General features: G+C 40.2%; 2 protein-coding genes across 26 annotated transcripts in view; one reads left to right on the top strand and one right to left on the bottom strand.

Moving 5' to 3' along the window:
• Nucleotides 1-25487, top strand: part of LOC125775022 (neural-cadherin) — a 476608-nt gene that overhangs the window by 235934 nt on the left and 215187 nt on the right. For 3 of the 25 annotated variants that reach the window (XM_049445421.1, XM_049445403.1, XM_049445425.1), the window contains exon 1: nt 21987-24123. The exons of 2 other annotated variants lie outside the window; for them this stretch is intronic. The gene's annotated coding sequence lies outside the window, so the exon portion shown is untranslated. 20 more of the 25 variants (XM_049445404.1, XM_049445402.1, XM_049445427.1 and 17 more) reach the window with 17 other exon arrangements.
• Nucleotides 3311-5298, bottom strand: LOC125775032 (geranylgeranyl transferase type-2 subunit alpha). The gene is made up of 4 exons (XM_049445454.1): nt 5209-5298; nt 4904-5142; nt 4651-4832; nt 3311-4583 (listed from the first exon to the last, which is right to left on the bottom strand). Exons 1-4 carry the CDS (start codon nt 5209-5211, stop codon nt 3397-3399), a joined length of 1611 nt encoding a protein of 536 aa, XP_049301411.1. The 5' UTR covers nt 5212-5298; the 3' UTR covers nt 3311-3396.

Below are 25487 nucleotides of genomic sequence, written 5' to 3'. Positions count from 1 at the left end.
TGGTAATATGTAAAGCTTTATTATTTAATAGTTTTTTTTCTTTATTAAGCCAAAAGGCAATATGAGACTTAATAAATGTAACTCTAAATACATAAGCTACACTTCAAACTGAGGTTCCTTAGCCAGATGGATTGCCAAGCGTTTTAAAATGTGTTTCTTTCTTGGCTATTTTTGAAACAATTTCGAAAAACTGAACAATATTTTATTATTTTACAGAGATTGTCTTATAGAACAAACATATAAAGCTCTCATAGCAAATATTTTAAGATTCTTTAAACTAAATAATTAAAGTGATGAGCATGAATGACAGTCAAATGATTGATCCCGCAGTTCTCTCTCTCTCTCTCTCTCTCTCTCTCTCTCTCTTTCTCTCCTTCTCTGATGGGCTTCACGACCTCGAAAGTCATGTCATTTGTGGCTTATTACACTTATTTTTATCAGTCAGTCAGTCAGGGTGGCAGGCTACAGGGTGACGTCCCGGATAGAATTGATATCCAGTCCTGTCTTGTGGAATCGAAGCCATTTATCATTAATACCACCGAGCTGCTCTCTATCCGGTAGATCTAATGATAGTAAAAGAAGATAGCTTCATTTAAATCAAGTTTATTGAAACCGATTGTTCAAATGTTTCCTACTCTATCTAGCAACTGTTTTACTTACTCTACTCCACGCCTAGCACGAAGTCCTTTCAAACGCGAAGGTTAAAGTGAAACGATCATAAAGTGTGAATATTAAGTGAACACGCACAGGTACCACGAATGAATATTTCTCCACAGTCAATCCAACCTTCTAACCGGGACAAGAAGAAAAAAAAAACAGCATCTCGCGTAATTTTCGCTGCTCGCTCAACATCACCATTATCATCATCGCCAAGTTGTCATTGTGTCGCGGTTCTTAAGAAACCGAACCACCTGACAACGGTTCTGTTTGTCGTTTTTTTCTTTGCTTTTGTGGTGTGAATCAACCATACCTGGGGATGTTGAATCTTCGACTCTTAGCCGGCGTAACTAGGACACACCGTGCCAGGAAATGCATCCACATGGCTGTGATGAAATGCATACGAACGCATCGAGGACACTTCATCGTGCACTGTGGGTGGGTATGGGATGATAGTAAATGCGCTTCTTACAAAACAGCTAAACCAGCAGCATCAATGGCACAACCAGACAGCCGGGAATGGTAGAAACCGAAGGGACACAACAACATTCAACCAACATGCAGAAGGATAAGAAGCGAGCTGCCTTTTCCTTTTTGGCAAACCTCGGCTTCATCCCATCCCGCGGGGTTTGGATGGCCAGTCTTTGTTTGCTGGAGCGAGGCGACGCTCTTTGTACCTTCTTTCCGGTGTACGCTACTATCTGGCCGATTATCCTTCGGTACGATTTCCATAACCGGCAGTACTGCCACCTTTCGTCAGGCATAACGGAGCTTGTCTAGTGGCGACAAACGCCTAAGGACCGTCGGACTCATTGGCGACAAGTACGTACCGTTCGTGTTCGACTTTTGTGGGTCCCATACGAAACAAGGATTATCTTTCCGTTCCCGAGGTTTCCGTGTGTGTGTGTGTGTCTTTTCCGTGTCTTTTTTCCGTGGCTTGCTCAACCTGCAGCGCACGGAAGCATACAGAGAACGTACTGGGTTTTAAGTTTTCCGTAAACCGTAAAGAGAGAAAGGGGAAGAAAAAAAGATTCCTTAAAGCAAAAACGGACGGTAAACAAGTTGTGCATCATCAAGCATTTCATTAGCTGTTTTGCCAAGCGGCTTACGCGTGTACAAACGTGTTTGAGAATCATTCACCTTTTGTTGCGAAGCGAAGCTGATGAAGCCTACGGGCGTACAGAAAAGCCTGCCGCACAAACTACCGTGTGGAGTGGAATTAGGCTATCCAACCGTAAATGGGGACTGTTGGAAAGTGCATTATCTAGGTTACGGTCGGGAGGAGGTGGGATAGGCATTATTTGCATTATGGTGGAAGAGTCACTTTAATGTGATGGAAGGATGAGACATTTTTTTGTCTCTCCAATCTAAAGCCACAAGATCAATATTGTTCACCGGCTAACCTCGAAAGCCTAAACGCAAATGAGGCTTATGATCTTTTGGTTGCGGTTCGTTCAGGAATGTGGTCGAGGAGGTAAACCGAAATATTAAATATTCTCGGTACGATTGAATGCCAACTATTAAGTTAATAATGCATTCCATCATGTAATGTATTACTTACTTAAAATTAAATCTTAATAAATTAATATTTAAAAATTTAACAATTTAAAATTAACTGGTTGCATCTTTGAAAAAATATTGATAAAGGAAGCAAAAGAGAAAAGGTAAAAGAAATCGTTAACTCTATCTCAAGTTTTCAATCCACTCTGTACGAAGCGTTCTAAACGTTCTGAATTTCCCCTATATTTTCGTTGTCCTCGCTACAAAAGGGGAAAACTTTAAATCAACAGGTGAAAAACCATGAAGCGTTTCCTTTCCGTGCAAAATAATTAATGATTAGTTGCATCAATATGTTCCCTTTGACGAAGCGAATAATCATTAGTTTTTATTTTAAAACTATATCGGCACATATTTAATTACTGCATTTGATCATGCTATCTTTTATTTTCCTCTGTTTGCTTTAAGGTTTTTTGTTGATTCAAAAGGACAAAGAAGATGTCTGATTGATATTAAAATATTGAGATAAACCAGACGAAAGTCTGGTCGAATCGTATCGAATCGAAGACGAATAATTTTTCGTTTAATAATTTCTACTATAGTTAGTTCAATTTGTTCCAGTTTTATTATACAATCATTTGCAGTAAGAAAATGGTTGTCCTCAGTTTTAAAAAAGTTAGTTATTCATTAATTTATACTTTGTCTTACATCATACCTCCCTAATTTGTTTATTCTAAAGTATGTTCTAATTTACAGACAGTCTAGACCTATAGTCTGTCTGTGTCGATTTTTTTATTCAGGTAGAACGGCCTAGCCGTATTGATATCTGCGTCGAATTATTCTAATCAGAAAATAATTAATTACATCCCTAGTTTAATCTAACGGATAAAATGAATAACGTGTTCGAAAATTAATAACGCATTGTGTCTCGGATAAGCGTTACATAATGTGTGTTCATGTCTTGGATAGATGTTACAAATTACATACAAATATGTCTTGGATAATCGAATGTTTCACTATTCACCGCTAGATGGCACTGACCGTGTGTGCGTTCTTACAAAAACATTGAACTCCTATTAATGTGGAAGAAGTACTCCAGCTCATAGCATGGAACGTCCCAAATGAAAATGAAATTGGACAAAAAAACAAACAAAAATTAGTTTTTAAATTTGCTGTGATGAAAATATGTATTTGTGCTTAACTCACACCGATAATTGCATCCGTGACTTAAGAGGAATGTACTTACAGCACTAAGCTCTTTACTTTGGTTTGTAATTCTTCCACCATTGCTTCGTTCTTAAGAAGCTCCTCGTTACCTTTTAGTATAATTTCATGCACGCACGATAGTTTCTCTACCGTTGCACCCGTTCGTAGTGCATTGTTCGCTAAGTTCAACTTTCTACAAAACACTAGCTCACGTAACACTCCCAAATTGCGATCGATCAGCCGGTTGGTGCTTAAATTAATAACATCAGCTGTCACGAAGTATTGCACATAATTCACAACGGTCAGTTGCAGACCGGATAAATCAATTTCCGATCTCAAATTTCCTGCTTCGATCCATTCAGCTAGTCGATTTTCGATAGACCATTTGCTTGCCAGATCCAGATAATAACCTTTCCGGAGTGCATCGACCGTTTCCAGCTTGGTCAGATGCTGACGTATGGTTTCGTAATATCCGCGACGATCGATCGCTTTCATTAGTAGGGCCGCAGTAAGCAGCGTCCATTTGCTGTCCGGTTCATATTCTAACAACTCTTTGCATGATTCGAGTTGCGCCTTTAGCACGTCTACGATGGCTGATCCGAATTCGTAGCCAAACTTTGGTTTCTTTACTCCAACCGCAAGTTCTGTGGATGTGGTGTGAATTTCAAGAACATGCTTCGTTTTATCCGATGTGAGAAGAGTAACCGTTGAATCACGTTCCTCATTGATTACGAACGATCCTTTCATAATCCACGTTGTATCGAACGTGTTTCCTTCATTAGCCGGCATCCATTTGGTAGTATCGTTGCACATATCACAGCATGAAACGATCAATTCAAATCCACCCGATGCTAAATCGATCGGTACACTAAAAGATAGTACGGCGAGGTTTTGCTTGGCATCGATTCGACAGGCGGCTAGATCTAGCTCGGGTTGCGAGTAACCAAGTAACCACCGTTGATAAAACCAAGCACTGCTATCGTTCGGATCGGTAAACGCTGCAGTAAGGACCAGTTCCAGCTCTTCCTTCAACTTTTCTTCGCTGATCGGTCGACTCGGTTCGTCCGCGTTCGGGTAGAGCACCGGCAACAGTTTGCTCCGATAATGCCACGAGGAATAGTTAGAGAAATTTTTCTCGATCTTTTCCGTACAAAATGTGAACTCCTTCTCCGGAGTGACTCCGGCCTTTTCCACCACATATCGTCGATAATCCCAGCAATGAACTACAAAAGAACACAGCTTTAGAATAGAATAAATCTACTACGAGTAGTATTGATTTCAGTTACTTACAATTACGCTCGTCTAGCTTCAGATACTTTGTGCACAGTTCTACCTCCTTTTGCCAATCGGCTTTGGGTGCATTTTCCAGTACCCAGCAACGATGGTGCCACGCGCAATACGATTTCGGGTTCACCATAAGACACATTTCCGTAAAGCCAAGATCTTTATCGAAAACACTTTGAATGTCATCACTGTGTGAGGGGCATAAGCATAATGCAACGATGAGTCACACTGGATAAGGCTCATTAATACCGCTACTTACACATTTAGCTCTTTCAACGCCAGAATGCACATCCGACGCAAATTCCATAAGGTTGCAATGTCCGGATTGCTTCCCAGTAGCTTCGCCGTTAGTTCCATCATTTCCGTATCGTATTCCTGTGCTGATTTCTTCTCGAATATGCGACCCATTGCAGCACGGAACATTTTAACCTTTTGTTGCTGTTCCAGCTTCTTGCGAGCCGCTTCTTCAGCGCTGGTGCGTACTTTTAATCGTCCGTGCTGCAATGATGAGAAAGAAAGAGGGTAAGCGAACCGAAGAGACGTATTTGCAAAGGAAAAACACACCATTTTTAGTTAATTGTTAAGAGAAGTTGAATGGAATCACAATTATGTACGAGCAAGTTGTTGTTTTGGTGATATTGTTGTTTTCTGCTTGGACGATAATTTGACATTTCGAATTAAGCGGAGCGAAATGTCAAACAATGTTCGCCTCATTATTGTTTGCACAGTGGGCAAAATTTTAAAATTATTCCAAAATATGTAAGTTGTAATCAAATTTTACGAATATTTTTTTATTTTTAAGTTAATATTATGAAAAGATTACTTTGCCTTCTAAAAACACAAATATTTTTTTTTAAATGTGAGTTAAAATTCGTCTTATGATTTGTTGCTAGTTTAATTAACAAATTCGACATTAAAACAAAACGCGATTTTTGACGGGAATCCTTCCATTTCGAACGCATGTGCGCGATGCTGCGCGGTTTGAAAAAGCAAAACCACACTCACACGCACTGCAATATTCGTGCGGCGTTTGAAACGCACCCGGATAAACGCGCTACGGTAGTTTGTAATCAAACGTGGTCGGGAGAGGATATGCCGTTGCGCTCTCCGGTTGAAAATTGCGTGCGATTTGTTTGGAAGTGCGGGTAATTGGTAAAACAATAGTTAGTTAGTTAGTTAAGTTCTTCTTTATTGGATTACTATAATTTGATGTTGTATAACAGTGTACAAATTGTTTTTTTTTATAATGGGTTCGACTTACTCATCTTTCCGCGTTGATTTAGGATTATTTCTTAGCATTTACCGTGCATTAATTATGTTTCTTTTTTGTTTTGAGAGTGGTAATGTGAGAAAAATTAGTTACAGTAAAAAACTCACGGAAAAAAAAGTTTTTCTTATTTTACTTATAATTATCTTACATCTAAGAGAAACTAACCTATCTAAATGCTAAACTACCTAGATTAACCTACCAGTTGTTTAATTATTGGATTTGAGCTCTGCTTGCATTTTTCATAATATTTTCGTGAAACCTTATCCATATAGTTCGTTATTAGGTGCGAGTTTGTTTGTCTATGCAGATCAGTAGTGCGGTACCAAGGAGGAACATTAAGGATTATTTTCAGTATTTTGTTTTGACAAACCTGTAACTTTTTTAAATTTGATTTTGCACAATTCTTCAAAACAGGTGAAGCGTAGGTTAGTTGCGGTCTAAAACACGCGTTGTAAAGAAGTATTTTATTTTTAAGATCTAGTTTTGATTTTCTATGCATAATTGAATAGAGATATTTCAGAGTATTGTATGCTTTAGCCACCGAGATTTCCAAGTGTGATTTGAAAGTGATGCGTTTATCTAAAGTTATACCTAAGTATTTTACACGGTCTTTCCATGGGATATGAGTGTTATTGATATTTAAGCAACGTTGTGGTAGTTTACGTTGACTGGTGTATTTTGTGAAAAAGATGGCTTCTGACTTATTTCCATTCACCTTCAGTTTCCATTTGCTGCAATAATTACTGTACAGTTTTAAAGCGCCGTTTAAGGATTTTATTATTGCTCTTGGTTGCTTTGACGACGATGTGATGGCGAAATCGTCAGCGTATAGATATTGCTCACAGTTTCTCATAACTGGTATATCTGAGATGTAGATGTTAAAGAGCAGTGGTGATAATATACTACCTTGTGGTACACCAGCTTTCGGTGAAAAAGTTTCAGATCTGGTTTTTCCAATATGAACAATGTTTTTTCTGTTTTCTAAGAAGGATTTGATAATTTTTATCAAATATGGGGGGTATTTGTATGATATCAGTTTATATATCATTCCTTGATGCCATATAGTATCAAATGCCTTTTCACCGTCCAGTAGTACCAATCCTGTTGATTTTCTAGTTATTTTGTTATTTAGTATGGTATTTTTCAGTCTATGAATTTGATGGGTAGTAGATAGAGCAGGTTGGAAACCAAATTGATAGTTAGGAATAACATTGTTGTCATCCGTAAATAAACGGAGTCGAGATGCTATTAGTTTTTCGAATATCTTTCCTTCACAGCTCAACAAACTAATCGGTCTATAGTTTTCTGGTTTTTTTAAATCCTTGCCGGCTTTTGGTATTGCAACTAGTTTAGCTTGTTTCCAGATCTCTGGAAAGTATCCGAGCTGTAGGCAACTATTGAAAATGATGTTTAAATGGACAAGAGCTTTGTTTGGCAGTCTTTTGAGAGTTTGATTATTTATGTTATCCGATCCTGTTGCCTTTTTGGTTTTCAAGCTACGAATAATGTTTCTTATTTCCTTTGGCTTTACAAGGTTCCAGTTGTTGGCTTCCTCTATGTTGTTAGAATTCAGAAAGGTTTTATTTGTAGAAATTACCTTTTTTTCTATATGACTTTTCGAATTGTACGTTGTATTATGTGCGTTTTCAAATTGTGTTTTTAGGACTTCGCATTTTTCTGATGCGCTTACTATTAATTTGTTATCTAATTTTAACGGAGGAATAGTCTTTTTGTTATTTTTTAATATTCTAACAAATTTCCACAGCTTATTTTTGTTTTGGTAATCTAAATTAATGTCTAGTAGATTTTTACTCCAATTCTCGTTACGTAGCTCTTGAAGTTTTACATGAATTAAGTTACTAGTGTAATAGTAACTACTCTTAAGTTCCCAAGATCGTCGGTGCCTTTGCCACTTACGTCGGTACATGTTTCGAATTTTTATTAATTTGATTATTTCCTCCGGTATAACGATGTTATATTGCCCGGGAGTTACAGTGGGAACGGCCGTGTTATGAGCGATTCGTATGGTTTCATTAAGAAATGATATCATTGAATCTATTTGTACACTATCTTGTACTAAACTGTGATGTGAGTGAGGGCAATTTAGATTGATATTGATGTAATTTTTAAATACCTTCCAATCGGCTTTTCGATAGTTAAAAATTTTATTTGGTGGATTACTGGCAGGCTTTAGGTTTTTAATTTCAAAAATTATTGGTAGATGATCTGATGCTAAGTCTGTTAATGTAAACGGCATGGAAATTTCGTGAAGGTTGTTGGAAAGAATGATGTCAAGCGTAGATGGTATTCGGTTTGGATCAGATGGAAAGTACGTTGGCGTACATGGATTATAAATGGAGAAGGTACTTCTTTGTGATTGTTCAAAGAGGATCTTTCCAGCTGAGTTTGATTTAACACAGTTCCATGATCTGTGATGGGCATTGAAATCACCGCATATGATATAACTTCCTTGATACCTTGTCAATTTGCTAATGTCGGTTCCAAAATCTGTAAAATTTTTATTCGAGCCGGGATGGTATGCTGCTGTAATTTTAATACTACTACCAACCTTGGTACTAACTATGATCTGCACAGCTTCAATGACTTTCAAGCTTGGCGTTTTTATAATTGTATGCGATATATCCGATCTTACTATTATTGCAACTCCCCCTTTGGTACTAGCAGTTCTATCTAACCTATGTGTAGTATAATTACTAATACTAAAGTTCATATCTGGTTTCAAAAAAGTTTCTGTTACGACCAATATGTGAACATCGTTTACTTTAAGAAAGTTCATTATTTCAATTTTTTTATTTAGAACACTATTTGCGTTCCAGTTTACAATTCTTATATCCTCTATCGATTGGTTCATCGTGTAAAGCAGAACTGCATTACTACCTCAAAAACAGCGGTAATAACGTCTTGTTTTGATTTGCATTTTTGCAAGCGGCTGAATACCTCTCCTACTATAGGAACGATTTCTGAGGGATCAAAAAGATCAGGCTGAGTATGATCTTTTTGTTTATTTATATTTCTAGGCCAAATTGGTGAGTAATTGAAGCCGGTTATATTTGATTGTTGAGGTAGTGCTGGAAAATCACCACGAGCCGGGTTAAAACCCGGGGGATTTTTGTTTCTACTTTTTAATTCCTTTTTGGGAGACGGGCGTTTTGGGCAACCATAAAACCCTGCCGTGTGGTTACCATCACAGTTGGCACACTTAAGCTTGTGCTCGGGGATTCTATCTTCTTCCGAAGATGTCCCTGCTGTAAGGGGACATAGACTGGACTGATGACTACCAGCACATTTATTGCATTTAGCTTCATGGTTGCAGTTATTTGCACCGTGACCGTACACTTGACATCTTTTGCATTGCATTGGTCCTGATTTTTTTGAAAAGTAGCTCCATGACACTACACAATGGGCTAGTCCTCTAATTTGCTTCAAGAACTGCAGGTTGATTGTGCCTGCACGAAAGTGTAATAGGTACACCGCATGGTCATCGTACCTCTTTTTTTTGATGTTCAGTTTTTTTACGCTCGTTGGAAACAAATTTTCTGATTTGAGGATCTCCAACACTTCCTCAGACGGCAGGTCGATTAAACCATGTAAAACTATTTTTGTGGATTTATCTTCCTCCAGCTGGTATGTGTGGAAGGAGATGTTCGATGCCTTTAGGTGATTTACCACTTTACGGAAGTCTTTGGTATTGGTTACTTGAATAATTGTACCCGAGAACGACTGTTTAGTTGTGTAACGCACTACACCTGCAGCGATTACGTTTTTGTGTACATATGATACCGATGTACTCTTTACCACAATAGGTGGGACTTTACTATCCTCTTCACTCTTCGTGTCTTTGGTCACTTTTACTGGGTGATGTCGTTGACCGTTAGTATTCTTTATCTCGTCGATATCACTACCACAGTCGCTTAAGAGCGAGAAAGAGTTTTGCGTTAGATTTGTGCTACACGCGTCGCTTGTCACTCTAGGTGCGTCCAAAGAGCCGGGTCTGAGCCGCTTGCTCCTGGGTCTTCCCCTTCCCCCCATCTTCTGAGATGGGGTCAACGCACAATCCACTTTGAAATCACTTGTCGTTGGAATCGAGACCGAAATTAAAAACACGTCTAATTGCGATCGAGGCTGAAATGCGACTGGTAAAACAATAGAACATAGATGTAAGTAAGTGTTAATGTGTGGCTTTCTAGTGGTCTGTATCTGGGGCACATGCGTATTTTTGCGGCATTTTCAAAAGGTGAAAAGTTAGCGCCATGCGGTGCTAGTGCAAAATATAAAACAAAAGCGAGGGTGATCGATTTTTATTCAAATGTGTGTGTGTGTGTCTGTAGTGTGTGGAAAGTGTTTACTAATCCTCAATGGGAAACAAAAACGCGTTTGCATGTGATCGTTAGTGTTTGTAGTGAATTGCGTGTGGATTACTTGCGGTACGAAGAAAAAAAAATGCCGGTACGAGCAATTACGCCGGTTGATGTTGGTAAAAAGTAAAGTTGCTTGTGTTATCTTCACATTTGACAAAACGACCTACCGGGTCATCATGCCAGCCAAATATTAGCTAACGAAACGCAACAAAGAATGGGTCAGCTCAGGTCAGATTAGAACCCGTGACATGTGGCTTAGGTCAAAAATGGTTCGTCTTAACTGATACCAGTCGCAAAACAACTGCTAACTGTTATCAAAAACGTGTAGCAAACATATTTTACCAACGCATGTTCAATTTGTAAGAAAATATTCCACAGTGAGCAGAAAACATGGCCTGCTGTGGCAGATGTTTGTGTGGTGTACCGTTCGTAACGCGCGTTGGAACGAGATGAAGAAACGCATTTGGAAGCCGAGAAGCTGGTTACATTAAAGCGGTTTATTTATATTTTCCCGCTTTTCGTGTCGTTTTTTTTTATTTTCTCTGTTACGTCCTCCTTCCAAACGTTGATCTTGGTGGTGTTGTTGGTTGGAAGATCGTGACCTCCCCGCGAGATACGGGAGAAGATGGGTGGGTGAACCTTGAACGTTTGAAAAAGACATGCCGGGCGTGGACCGATTGGCGTCCATGGACCATTTTAGCTGCATCAACAGGGAGTAAGTATTGTTGGAGAGGTAATGCACCAAAAAGGAAAATGACGATTGTACTGCAGCCTATGCATTGGAACAGTTACTATCAGAATGGTAAGATCAATTCGTTTTCCTTATTTTTTTATCATCATTTTATTAAACGCGTTTTTTAATTTCAATTTCTGATTGATTTTGGTTGGCTTAATTATAATCGTCTTATTCGTCCAAGTTTAAATACTTCCTTATCAACTCGAATTTACTTATTTATAATTAATTTAGATGTTTTTTTAGGAACATTTCTAAAAATTCTAAATATATTAAGTATACAATATAAAACAGTTGCAAATTGCAATTAACTTAATACTTTGAGAAGATGGTCCAATAATTTTTGTGAGACAAATGCAAATAATTTCACTTTTTGATTTTTTACATAATCTGCAAAATTACGCTTTCAATCCCAAAACCAGAAAGTTCCATAGTTGCACGTGGAATATGAGATTTTTAATCGACTAAATCGTGCTTGCCACAGTGTTCCACACGTTCCGCGCGCACTTGACAACATAACTGCGCAGACCACTCTTTGCGCATCGTGCGCCCATTGCGTGCCTAACAACATTCCTCGACCGATCGTGTCGTGTGGCCCCTTCAGTCAGTGTTTTGATGCATTTTTCCTCTCGTACGTATGCACCGGCATTCAAAAGGGGAGAACTAAAATACACAACAACATAACCCTTGGCACACGCTCGTACGCATGAAAGTTTCCACGGTTTGGTGCAGTTATTCTAAACCCGGAACGCTAAACGGAGATCTCCAACAGGAGATGCTTCTCTATAACAACAGCATTAGCGCATTGCCAGAGTCAGCAGTAGGGCGTAAAGCCAATTTTGTTTGCTACGAAAATTGTATTTAGTGTCATCGCTGGAAAACCTTACGGACAGCAAACTCTCGTGGAGAAGTCTCAAGAAAAGCAAAACCCAGATGAGAATATTGAAGAAGAGCGAAAAAAACATAGCAACGCTTCGTGCTCCACACACGGGAAGCATAAACCACAGCTTCCGCAGTGAACGTGTAACCCCGTGCCTACATGCTTAGCAATTGTCGCGTTTGCGAACGCGACAATCGTAGCACAGTTTTCCCAAAAAATTTTGCGACTTTTGGCGCGACTTCAAGGTTGTTTAAGTTTTCTCGTGCAAGGTTTGTTTATGTTTTCAATCTGGCCGGTAGCGGGAAATTAATTTCGAATTAAATTAAATTAATTTAAACAAAGAAAATTATATTAAATAGTAAATTTATTGTTTTGATGAAGTTGATGAGAAAGGCAAGTTTTTTAACTCCAGTGACGATGTTTCAAAACAATGGACCATCAAGAAAGCTCGTGGCAGGATGCAGCTAACTCCTGTGATACAAATAACGGCTGTTGCTAACAGTACCGCAGATTTGGCCGTTTTGCTTTCTTGTGTGTTTAACGCTGGAAAATCTTGTTATAATTTTTTCCGGTAGCCAGAAAGAATTGTAACAAGATAAATAGGTGAACGAAGATGTGTTTGCCCACCGCGTCATACACCGGGCAAAATAGAATTGGGATCGGCAGCTTCGAGTAGCATAAAGGTAAAAATCTTCGAATACGGGTAATCAAACGTGTATGGCTTTTTTCTCATTTCATGACCGTCACCGTACCCTTAATATACAGGTATTCATAACCACGATTCCAACACAGCTTCCAAACTACCATCAATATACAGGTATTCATAACCACGATTCCAACACAGCTTCCAAAAGGGATCGAACACTGTGCTGTGGACTATCTAATATTTTTTAACTGTATTTTTTTTAACTCTAATATTTTTGCTAATTAATTAATTTAATTAATTATTAATTAATTTATATTGTTCAAGCAAGTTCAACATACAAGTAATAAATTCATAAACAATGCAGCCATGCATTTGTCTTCTTCTTCTTCTATTTTTTGAAGCATTTGTCCACGATATGGGATTTTTGTTTTGAATTAACAACGATTCTTCTGTTTTAAAAATAATATTGACATTCACAATAATTATATACAAATCCTGCGTACTTTTAAAAAATAAAAAGCACTCGATTTGTTAATTTAATTTACAATATTTAATACACTCAAAATATTTAATTTTTTAATTTGTATTAGTTTACCTTGGTATTGCCATGTTTACCTTGTTATTACAGAAAACTGTCATGGCGTCAAGTCGCGCTTCGAATCGCGATTTTTCGCTGAAAATACACGTATAGCGACTTTTCACAATTTTTTTTATATGGAGTTTCGCAAAATTTTTCTGATTCGCGTTCGCAAACGCGACAATTGCTAAGCGTTTAGAGCCGGGGTAAGCCAGAATGTGCAAAAAACAAAAGGGAAAAAAAGGAGAAAAAAAACGAGAGATACACATAAAACCAAACACGCATAGTAAAGAATTCGAGAAGATACACACATGTTTTTGGGAACGCGAGCAAGCATAAGAAGCAAAGAGATTTGAGAAAGGAGAAGATGAACCAAACAAAAAAAAGACATGAAACCTCTCACAGCGTTTTTTTTTCCTTCTTTCTTTGCGTTGTTTGGCGCTGAGATTTTTCGTCGTTTTTGTTGATGCTTGTGGTTTTGTTGCTTTTTTTTTTGCTTGTGGGAGAAACAACCGTCACCCAGTTGTGTACTTTAAAACGAGGAATGTGCGTCGCTGGCCGGTCAATTGTTTATTGCTTTTGAACCGTTGACCCCTGGCGTTTTGTTGTGATCGTGTGCGATCGTGAGGTGTGATTTTTCATCAAAAAGATATCGATCCATTTTCCACCTTTATCGGGCACCTGCTAATGATTCTGACCTTTTTTTTCTTATGTCCGTGACCGACGGTTTTTTGTTTTGTTTCGGGGAGATGTTTCCGATGACCCTTCCTGTTCGCTCTTCTTTTATGATTTTTTTATTCGGATGTGTGTTTATTCCAGTTGAACTGATCTCATGCTTCATGATGTTCCCTTTTACTTCTTATAAAAGTTTTTTTCCTTGCTTTTAAAAAAACTTTCCATTGAAGAAGGTATCAAATCTGAGGCTCTTGTGGTACGAGAAATTTTCATGAAAAATGATCCGTGCATGATCTCTTCCCCACCCGAACGCAATGCAAACGCTGGCTGTGGTTCATCAATTATGCTACCCCAAAAGCATTGTCTTTGGGACGTTGCAGCATCCATCACTCAAACACTCCGCGGTCATGGTGTGCGTCAGTCAAGTATGCCCCCCCGCTTTGCTCGCTCGCCGTGGAATCGGAAACCATGGTGGACCACGTTCCGTACATTCCAATCACACCCTCAACCTGACGTATGGGACAGCAGTGCTATTTCTGGGGATGGATTTCGTTTTTTTTTCTACCCAAGAAATAGAATGACCCTTCAAAGTGACGATGTTCGTGTTGGTTGACAACGGGTTATTGGGGAAGAATTTTCATCGGAAACGTGGATTGCAACAAGATTTTTCCCGTACGTGTGGTATTTCTTGCGGAGAATGTGAGAATTATCTTGGAAAATTTAACAATTAGTGGACGCATATTTAATGCTGATAATGAAATATTAATTTTTGAAATCCATCTCTAAAATATCAAGTGAAAAAGAAAGGGAAAAAACACATCTTTACTTGTTGTTTCGATTCCACAATTTCAGAACATATAAAAAAATACAAAAAAATCCTTGATTAGATAGGCTTTGGATAAGTTCTTCAATCAAGATGTTCTCTGGACAGTGACTCAGAAGAAAATCAACTACGAATGAAACAAATATCAACAAAAAAAACTTCCGTTTTTCTGCCTTTCTGCCTTCCTGAAGCAACGTATTTGCAAAGTTCGCCCTTTAGGGAACCTGTCACGAATAGGGAATCTATTATTTGATTTAATTTGTCCGCCCATGCGTAGATACTGATGGAAGGGATTATTAAATTTCGTCTTCTTCGTTTCTTGCAGTCTCTTTTTTTTTGGGGGTAACTTTTTCTTGCCTGGAACTCCCTGTCGAACGGTGTGTGAGTTTAATTATTAAAGATTTCGCTCTCACATTCGAAAAGACTGGCGGAAAATAGTGACCGAATTGCTTAAGTTTTTGCTTTTTCTGAATCGGCCAGGCAGACACATCCAACGGTCATCATCAGGGAGTCGCTGTCGTACGGTCCACACCATCGGTTCCATTCAATTATCTTTCATGAGTTTCAGTTTGAGCGTAAAATCATAATTCGTTTAAAAACTTCTCTTCCTGCTTAGCGCACCCAGAAAGCGCTACGCAGTTTTTGGGGCGAGAAACTATTATTCTTGCCCAAGTGTGGGCATGCTTTTCTTCTTTTCCAGTTCTCATACGATGTGGGGAAAAAATATATATTGGGAAAATAACCCAACAATCTGTGCTTGCTCCGTTAAATAGGATCAGGAAAGTATTAAAATCCAATTCCTCTTCGTAGCCTTCCATGGGTTCAAACGGGATCTGCTGTCCGCTTCTAATTCCGTTGTCGTCACGGAACCAAACGTTATTGTGCGTTGCTGATTATGATAAATTGAAGTTCGTATGCAGTTGGTACAGTAAATGTTTGTGTAGCTTTTCCCGTTGATTCCTTATTGGTAAAAGGGCACTACAAAAGGCACTACAATTGCATCAACATTGATCCACCGTACGGCATGGGCGGGATGTCGACCGTAGCAGTGAGTTCGAAATTAATTCAATTAAATACCGGTACCAGATATATTGGTATATCATCGGTACATTACGACGTACTGTAACCTAGTTTTGTACTTCACGAACGGCACCATTTCACCAGAAATAGCGTCTGGTTGATTTTAACCTTTGTCCATGGATGGTATTTCAATAAACATGGTCCCATGCATAGGACATCTGAAACGACCCAACCAGATAGTCGTCTGACATTCGCATAGACGTGGTTATAAAATCAATTTGACCGCATAACCATTGCTGTTGGATATCTCCTTTTATTCTTGATTTATTTTCGAATTTACTTCCACTTTCGACATATCCTCAGATTAGTGAATTGCCTTATCGGATCTCATCGCAAGAACGAATGTTGCCTGACGAGATTCTGAATAGAGTCTTGGGATAGAATGGGCTGATTAGAGGCAAAGTCTTGCATCATAAAAGGTGGATTTCAAGTCAAGTCTCGAGAATATATTATTCAGATTTTAGTTTTCTTCAATGCTTTTTTGCTAGGTTTCTTGTGCATTATTGCATGTTGAGTTTAGGCGCTATCTAGACCATTTTTCAGAACTCTACTTTATTACTTCAAACGATAAAGCTCAAGATACTGGATCACTGTTTGCAAGTGCATTATATGGTATATAGGGATGCGTAATTCATGGCACTGATACGAACGGATGCTCTTGTAAACAAGTTCCCCGTAATGCAATGAATGAATTACCAACCAACAAATCTCTTCTATTCTCGCTTTCTCTGGAGTGAGATTCCGCTTAATTGCATTTCACTGTAGTGCTTCGGATTGTTCGCTGTCGTGCCTAGGCAACATCGACCATTTTCGCGTGCGCAAAATTGCAGCAAAGGCTCGTGTCTACGGGTGAGTTTTATTTATTAATAACTATTTGCAATCTATTGCAACACTGGGAATGATTCACTTTGATGAATCCAGCGGAGAACGTGCGGCGGAAGATTACTTGAAATCCCGCCAGAATCCGCACGGTATTATCTCGTTTTCGTCGACTGTTGGAGGCCCCGCTGAACATTCCCCGGATAAGGGGGAAAAGGATGTTGGAACAACCATGGTGTCCTTTCCGTTGCATCGCTCCCAAACTCACCGACACGGCTACAACAAGTGCCGGCAGGTTTCCAACCATATTTATGGTGGATTCTTCCGGTTCCGAGCCGCCCAAGCAAGCCTGGATTGTCCTTTCGGGTTGTGCGCGGTCCGTTAAATTGGCGTTCTGTGCTTGGAAATTGCCATTTTGCACAGTGGGAGAAAATGAAAGTACCTAACTGCCTTTGCTGTTGCGCGCACATGATACAATTGTAACTGCATTGCCCAACAGCAACACACACTTGCCGCAGCCAAACCGAACATAGTATGGTGCCGTTGGCTGTGCCTCTTGTGGTCCTCTTTTGGGTGGTGATAGTGGTTAGAGTATTCGTCCCAATCCGCACCCCGCAAGGCACACGATACCAAAGGGAATCAAATGGGATGCTGTTGCCGAAGTTGGTGTGTTTTGGTCGATATTCTCCGGTTTGTGTAATGGGGCTGAAGTACCTGGGTACAATCGTGTTGGTGGCTTTGCCGAGAATATTGGGTGCCATCGCGAGATGCGCGCGCGGGTGTGTGTGTTTGCACTGTGCCAGCTGGAGCGAAACTAATTCTCATAAAATTTAATTTCCATCCCACAAAAGCGGTTCTGCCTCACGCACCAAATCTCTCCTACCATCTCTTTGCGAGTCTGTCACACCCAGGAGGACAGTTTTGTGGTGAAACCTTGTACAATTTATAACCGGGAATTTAAAAGCTGGAAAAAAACGGAAGCCTTTTTTCTGACCGGGAAAATGGAAAGCCCCTAAATGGAAAATGTACAATTGAATATATATATTTTTTTTTGTTTGGTGTGTTTTGTTAAAAAAGTTTTCTTACCAAAATACATGACCCCCTGCCAAAAGAAGTGAATTTATCGTGTGCATTTTGCAATGCTCTGGAATTGATAGAACCATGGTTTGTCTTTCGAAGGCGAAAGTTTTCTGGCTGTGGCGCTCTTCTATGCTTTGGTTTTTGTGCCGGCAATGCCTCTAGACATTAGTGGCCGATAGGCTAAAGTTTGCCTGGATGCCTGGGGGGTGAAATTTTAATTCCTTCCCAAAAATGGAATCTCACTGGCTAACGAGATTGGGGAAAAGTTGCTTGCTTTTCCAACCTACAGGCTACAGTAGGCAAGCACGAGGCTAATAAAGACGATTCCATCCAATAGTTGGGTTCCCTTTTTATTGAGTCCTGGAAGGATATTGGAAAGAAGGCAGTGCGGGATATGTAATCCTCCCTGGCTAGACATTTGCCCGGTGTTGCTGAGATATCGGAAACGCTTCAGAGTTCAGACCGGAACGAGCGTGGATAATGGATTGCTGTCGACGGCAATGAGCTTTTCGTTCGCTTTTCCCTCAACACTGGCTCAAACCCGACGTGGGTGGCAATTTGTATAATTGCTTTTCCTTCGCATCGATGCGCACTCTGCATCTCTCGTTGAAAAACTCGTAAAACTCCATCTAATAGGAGCTATTACGTTATTGTTTTACAAGGATTATCGAAGCGATGTCCGGGCATGTCGTGGCACGTTAGCACCGGAAGCAAATGGAGTTTGATCCGACCACCGCTCGGGATGGTTTTGGGCGAAGTGTACGCAAATAAATTACAAATTGGTCAAACAGTATATTTTACGGTAGTCAGGTTTGATGTATGTATTTTTTTTCTAAATCGTACTTTGTTGGGTTTTTTTGCCCAAGGGAGTTAGTGTCAAAAAAGGGTTTTTTTTTCTAACGAGCTTATTTGAGTAGGAGTGTTGAAAAAAAATCGACGTTACATACCCCTTCCCGTCTTTCCACTCGTGTCCAAATGACGCCTAATTAGTCCGATAGCATAGAAAAAGCAACAACCAACAAAAAAAAAATGCCACAACACTGCAAGAAATGCGAGAAAAACCGCACAACGCTCTAACGCAAAAATAATTCTGGTCCCCGAACTGAACTGTGAACCCATCATTACCTCCCACTTTTCGGTTCCCCTACCGTCAGGCTAATGATGTTTGATTTTCTTCCGTTTCTTGCACCCCATGGACGAATACCGTGTCGGTGGTTTTCAGTGAAAATTTGTTTACCAGTGTAGTGTGCGTTCGCGCCACGTTTTGTTACACCACGCATTGTGATGCGAAGAACTCCGTTGCTGCTGTCTATATAATGCCACTTGAGCTCCCGCCACAAAATCATTTCCATCTTGGTAGTGATCTCGGTCGGTTTGACGGGAGCGCACGTTAAACGAGCGCCTTCGTGACAGCTTAAAGATAGGTTCGTGATCTAATTAGCTGGCCAAAAATTGATGCTTCCGTGTGCCCTCGCGCTGGAATGCTGTCCGGGGTGAGACGAGTCGCAAAGTGTTCTTTTTCGCGTTGAGCAGATTGATTAATGAGTCGACGATCGTCGGAAAATGGGGTTTTTGGGAAGCCGCATGTAGAAAGATGCCAACCAAATGGATGAGACACACACACACTCCGGCTGGCAGTTTATTCTAATTTTCGCATTCATTTTGCCGACGAACGGTGGAAGTGAATTGTTGAACAATACTGAACAATCTGGATGGATGAATGCCCCGTTATGGATGGCGAAATTGAACGAATCAGATAGAGTAAATGATGGAGGAGTAGTACTGTAATGGAATGGAAATCCTTGGCTTTTGGTCATTTATGACTTTCCTTGATTAGTTACCAGTAGCTCGTCTTCCCATGTAAAGACTAGACCAATTACCACTAAATTCCGTTCAGTCTGAGATAGATTTAAATCTCTTCGGAATCTATTGCTTTTATTCCAAGAATTGAACTCTGTTCTACTGATCGTTTATTGCATATATTGAACAACTAAATGACAGTTATATCAATATATCTGGTTGAACTAATTCAACATCTTGGAATTGATAAACTTATTAAAGCAGTTTAAAGCTGTCTTTTGCAGATATAGCAAGAGGTGTAAATTCTGACATTTTATCCAAGTACCTCGAAGTCCAATCACCGGAAGAAGAGCTTCCTGTTGATATGGTACCGACGAAGTGTCATAGTTCTTCAGAACCTGAACAGACACAGCATCCGTGGACATGCATCATGCTCCGGGATAATAAAATCCATCTGTTGTTGCCTATGCCATATCTTCGTAGTCTTTCGACTGAAAGAGCAGACCAAAGTTGCATGCTTTAATATGTGGAACATTACGTTAGATTTTGCCCGCTTTGCCAACACATTGTTTGTAAGTGTCCACTGCGCCCATACCAGATAAACGATTTTTCAAACCACAACATATCTTCATGCCTTCATACCCCAAAAAGGGAGTTGATGCCGATCGTCTGTAGATTGTCCCATGCATTTACGTCACATTACACACGATAACGATACCAATAAGAATCGCATTGTCACTTTGGAACGTAGTCCGCATTTGAATTTCAATAACCAATCGCCTTAGCACCGATTCTCAATTCCTTTTCTCCCTATTTACCAACTGCACTGGTGGTGATACCCAAGTGCCCCAACATATTTGGATCGTGCGCGTGCACATTTTGACCATCCGGCAGGCTTGGATGGTTTTCACAAATGCAGCCAGTGCGCTTTTGTGGATATAATTCCCAGCACTAACTGAGACGAACAATTTTTGTCCTGCACTGTTGTGCCTGTATCAGTGTGGATGGTACAGAAAATCTCAACGTACACCAGTGTAAAGCAACTGCACATCCGATCGCTTACAACAGATATGGGAGAAATTATGGCAAATATGTACTACCTCGCAAGCGTCTGTCTGCGTCTGTGTTAAGATCCATTTCTTCTCCCCAAACTCCAAAAACTCCATTTGATGGCATTACCCCTTTGGCGAGGTGTCTTCGCTTGTGCTACACCTCTGGGGCACACGAGCATAAACGTGCAAGTGGAATTCAAATTACCATAATCGATTCTTCGATTTTATGCTAATTCCTTACATCGTTATATATTTCCTTACCCGTTCTGCTCATGTTTGGCTACTGTGCACTGTTTTGGGGTTTTTGGTAGGAAACGAGTCCCACAAGGCGAAGTACATCCAGAAGTCCTAGTTTTCTTTCGGCTTTATTTAGTATGCCTTGTTTTGGGGCGGGGAAGAAGCGGAAAAAACCCCGACGGTCGTCTCTTTCAAAGGGTTCTCTATGTCGGGATGTGTATACCGTCAGGAAGAGGCCGTACGACCCCAAAAATACCGTCAGTGATGTTTATGTGAATCAGGATACCAACTGTGCTGTTTGGTCAAGTGGGCTCCGGTCTATGGATATTGTGTTTGTTCCATCCATGTCAAAAATGTATTTTTTATAGGTCCTGCACGTGAATACAATCTATCGGATTTGCTAGCGTTTCGCTTTTTTTTCGGTGGCGTTTAGCTGAAGGAAGGAAATTGCGAGAAGTGAGGGAAAATATATATATAGTGTGGTGGTTTCAAATAGGGAAGCGAAACAACCCCCATCACCATCACTTAGAACGAAGTACGTTGTGTCAGGCACGCACCATGAATACGTAAATGTACGGTGCAAGGATTTTTATGATCGACACAGTGGTAAATATCATCGGAATCAAATATGATTTGATTGGAATTCGCTTATGGTGAAAGTCACTGGACAGGAGAAGATGCGGCGATAAAAATGAAGAAAATAAGAGACAACATAACACATGTAAGGGTGTGGTTTAGCTATTGGAAAGAAGGGTAACAGGACCCGAAACTTAAAGAGGACGAAAATGAAATTAGAAATTCTTCACATGCGTGTGTGTGATAAAAATAACATAAAAAAAAAGTTTTGTAACTTAATTTCAAGATGAATTCGATTATATTTTGTCGACACATGTTTCAGACCATTTTTGTGTGATTTTATTTCTTGTAAATAAAATCATTTATTCGTTTATATTAAGACACTCTTTAAATGCTTAAGTTTTGTATCTTGATTTATTTATTTTGTTTTTATTTTTATTTATTTTATGTTATAGATTTATTTTTAATACTTTTATATATTTTTCAGATGGTTGTCCTGACGCTACCATTCCACCAAGACCTGAAATAGCCTTTATCGCACTGATGTATCGGTAAGTTCAAACAGAAACGCTTGACTTTTCTCGTGTCGATGCAACCCCCCCGGGGGCATGGCTTTTGGGTTTTTGGGGTAGAACGAAATAACCACAAACATACAAGTAGACGGCAAGTTTCGGGTTCTCCCTCAAGCAGTGGTTGGAAAAACTCAAAGCGCTTTGGGGGTCAACTCATTCACGGGAACGTGTTGTCGTGTTTAGTAGCTCACAACAGTTGGCGCGGTATGCAGTAGTAGTGACTGCTTTTTTTACGCTTCACCACCGTCAACCGTTTTATGCATCCTTTGCATCACAAAAAAGGCGTTGAAAAGGGGATGATTTGCTTTAGACGATGCGCGATCGACAACGAAACCCGGCATCCATCGACAACGTTCTATACATCTATGGTACGGAACGCTGGTAGTAGCTATGGATTAGTAAAGGGCGCTTTGCTATTATAGAGTGTAAAGCGGGTCTTGAAGAAGTGGAGCTGCCATTGGTGAGCTGGAAATAGACGAGGAGCACACGGCAGAACTCCCATGTCCGTCCGGTGTTGGTAGCGTTATGGGGCGAAAGGTTATAGAACCCAATCAACACGTTCGTTACGCAAAAAGGGTGGCAGACACAGACACCGAGGGAAAAAATAGAAGTGCTAAAAGGGGTTGGAGATAGTAACTGGGCATGGTTTGTTCACGGAGCGAGGAACCCAAGCCGTAGTCTGCACAGCACCCTTACCTTGGATGGTTCAATGCATAGAACAGAACTCACCCTCCCATGCTTTGGGGTCTCTCAAAAGAGCTTAGGTAAAGTTATTTCATAACCACTCGCAAACAAATCTACAACATACACACAGACATGCTTGTAAAATACAAACAGGCAGGCGTAAATTTAGGGATTGAGTGGCGAAAACAATCGTACCCAACACTGCACACACTCTTTTCCAACGACACTCTTAAAACTTGAGTTTTCATGGGGGCGGCCCGGGGGGGGAGAGGAAAGGGAAAAGGACTATACGCAGCAGTGGACGCACTTTTCCAGCACACTTTTCCGATCCGCGTGTATTTGTCAGGTACACTTCCGTGTTTGCGTATATGTGTATTTGTGCGTGTGGAGTATGTTTACAAATTTCCTTAAGTGGTTTTCTTATTTCTTTTCCCCCCTCACCAGTTTGGGCACGCAAATGTGTGAATCTGTCGTATGTATGCTAGCGATTCCGTATGAGAAAATGGAAAAGACTTTTCTTTTTTTTGTAGACGCTCTTCTCTTGTTGTGATTCTTGCCAAAATTGGTTCCCCCGTCGTGTACTAACACCATGATGGTTTGGTTGGTTTTTTGCAACTTCGTTGTTATAGCCGGGATCGTTTATTGAAGATGAGTTAAGCAAATATACGTGGGTTTTGCAAATATGTAATGAAGCATACCATTTACCATCAACATTGTGGTTACATTGTAATGATGGGAGTATTTTTTTTATTTTAGTTTATTATAATCACTCATTTATTTCTCTCATTTGCGTGTTATAACAACAAAAAATATTTATATAAATTAATTTTGATAAATACAAATCACTAGTACACACACACGAACGCAACCAATACATTGCCACTTCTCGCCTCTAGGTTTGATTCCTTCTCGTACACGAAACAATGCTGATTTTTGGAGTTTGTTTGTCGTAGTGCGCAAAGGAAAAACTTACTCACCCGTCTAACGCACACAGCTGTGGGCTAGCTTTTCCGGCCCATCGATGGCCCTTTTGGCGAGAAGGACCTTTTGCGAGAAGTTCTATTCTCACGCACACAAACAACACGTACAGTACCCTGATTCGGTGAGAGTGTTTTCGGTGTTCGGCATCACGATGAGAGCGAGGACGAGACTTAGCGCGTATATACGGATATGTGGCGCGTGCGTTAGTGCCATTGTAAGGGTGGTGGTAAATTTTATTGATTTTACCGTCAGAACCATTTTACCAACGTAACGGCTTCCCCCCCAAATTCCCCGCTGGTAGGTGCTGGAAAAATCCGTGCTCCCAGTATGGTTTGTGAGAGTGTATGCATTTTCCGTCACGTTTTGTTTTATACGCGCTAGAGCGGGAAACAATGTGCCGAAACCCTGGCGCGAGCGTGAGAGCAACGTTCTGGTCTGGTTGTACCGTGCTAGGTGGAAGATTTTCCGAGCAGCTTTCGGCTCTGGTCAGCCTCAGTCTCTGTGGTGAAGTTGTGCAGAAGCCGTCTGGAGAAAGTTGCCACCGAGCATCGATTAGTAGTCAGCAGAAAGGAAGCAAAAGCAAAAAAAAAATAATATAAATTCGGCCCACTCTAGGCAAGTTTGCGAGTTGGTGAATTTCGTTGCAAAATTGCCAGTGTTTCTTGTGGAAAACCTTTTATCTTGTGTGTTGAAATTTTGGAAGCTGTTAAAACACACGGCCGCTGTTTGGTGAATTGGTTGTGTGAGAAGAAAAACCCGAAAATTCTTTACGTGGAGCACGGTGCCGTTTTTTTTGTTTGGGGGGCCTACTCCTTACAGTGCAGTGTATCGGTGCGACTGTGTTTGATATTTAACGAAAAAGATAAATGTAGTGCACGATTAGATAAAAGCACCTAATTGGGAGTGAGTGTTTGAAAAGAATTATCCTGTAAATGCGGCGCTTTCCCGTACAATTGTGTTGTGTAAAGTGTAACGTCTTGTTTTGTACTGTGCTGCCATCTTTGAAGATATCGGCGCTAAATGGAATAACATCGTCTTCCCAACGCCAAGGATTTTGAAACGCCTCCTCGGTACTGAGAAAACTGAGGCTTTTCTTTCACAAAAAATCCTAAAAAGGAAAGGAAATACATTTTACTTCAGGTAAGACAGCATAGCCACCGAGTACAAGATTGGATAAATCCACCGAGTGAAACTCTCATTTTGCGTCATTCAAACGTGATATCTCGGCTACACCACCGCCCGGAAAAATGGGCGCAGCCTGTGTCCTCATTTCCGATTCCATCTGCGTGATGCGCGTGTGGTCCGTGAGCATGAATGGACTTTTTACCTGACAGAGTCGGTAGAGGATAAGAAGGGAGCGAATACATGGTCTGTGTGTGTGCTTTAATGTATAACAGTTGTTAAATTTTATGCAAAGTGGTATAACATTAGTTCTAAACATCTAAAAAAAAATACAACAACGATAAAAGGATTAAGAACTTTTTGGTAGTTTGCTCGCATAAAATGAGGTTGGAAAATTTCGTACCATTTCCTCGGTGCTGGAGCTCCTCCACTGCTGGAGCTCTTGCAAGAGAGAAAACAAATATGGCGGCGAACCGAGGCAGCTGTCACGAGTTCTCGTGTACCGAAAATTCCGATATAGCAAACCACCACCATCCCAACCAGGCAGAAAAGGTAGGCCACCCCGGGAAGGTGGTGTGGAAAATGCCTGAAAGCGGGAAATACTACTACGCGCGAGACGCAAGTCCTTCCAGTGTCGGCCGTGGAAAATTGAGGAAAACCCGGAGGAAATGAAGAAGGGAAACGTACTTTAATATGTATTTGTGTGTACGTTGCTATAGAGCGTACAATTTTCTGGAGAGATATGATCCTGATGAATATTTGTGTGTGTGTATGCAAGAGAAAAAGAGAAAATGAAGAGATATTAAAGAGAGAAAATATTGCAAAAAAATATTAGGAATAAATAGTACGTAAAAGGT

The sequence above is a fragment of the Anopheles funestus genome, chromosome 2RL (assembly GCF_943734845.2).
Source record: "Anopheles funestus chromosome 2RL, idAnoFuneDA-416_04, whole genome shotgun sequence".
In the NCBI taxonomy this organism is placed as follows: Eukaryota; Metazoa; Arthropoda; class Insecta; order Diptera; family Culicidae; genus Anopheles; species Anopheles funestus.
The sequence above is the reverse complement of the archived record's forward strand: the minus strand, read 5'-3'. Positions and strand labels throughout refer to the sequence as shown.

Bases quoted from the DNA above. Each gene is read 5' to 3' on its own strand.
- LOC125775032 (XM_049445454.1), bottom strand. The intron at 4,833-4,903 runs GTAAGTAGCGGT...CCCCTCACACAG, and splicing joins GCGTTGAAAGAGCTAAATGT to TGATGACATTCAAAGTGTTT. The intron at 4,584-4,650 runs GTAAGTAACTGA...GTTCTTTTGTAG, and splicing joins GAAGCTAGACGAGCGTAATT to TTCATTGCTGGGATTATCGA.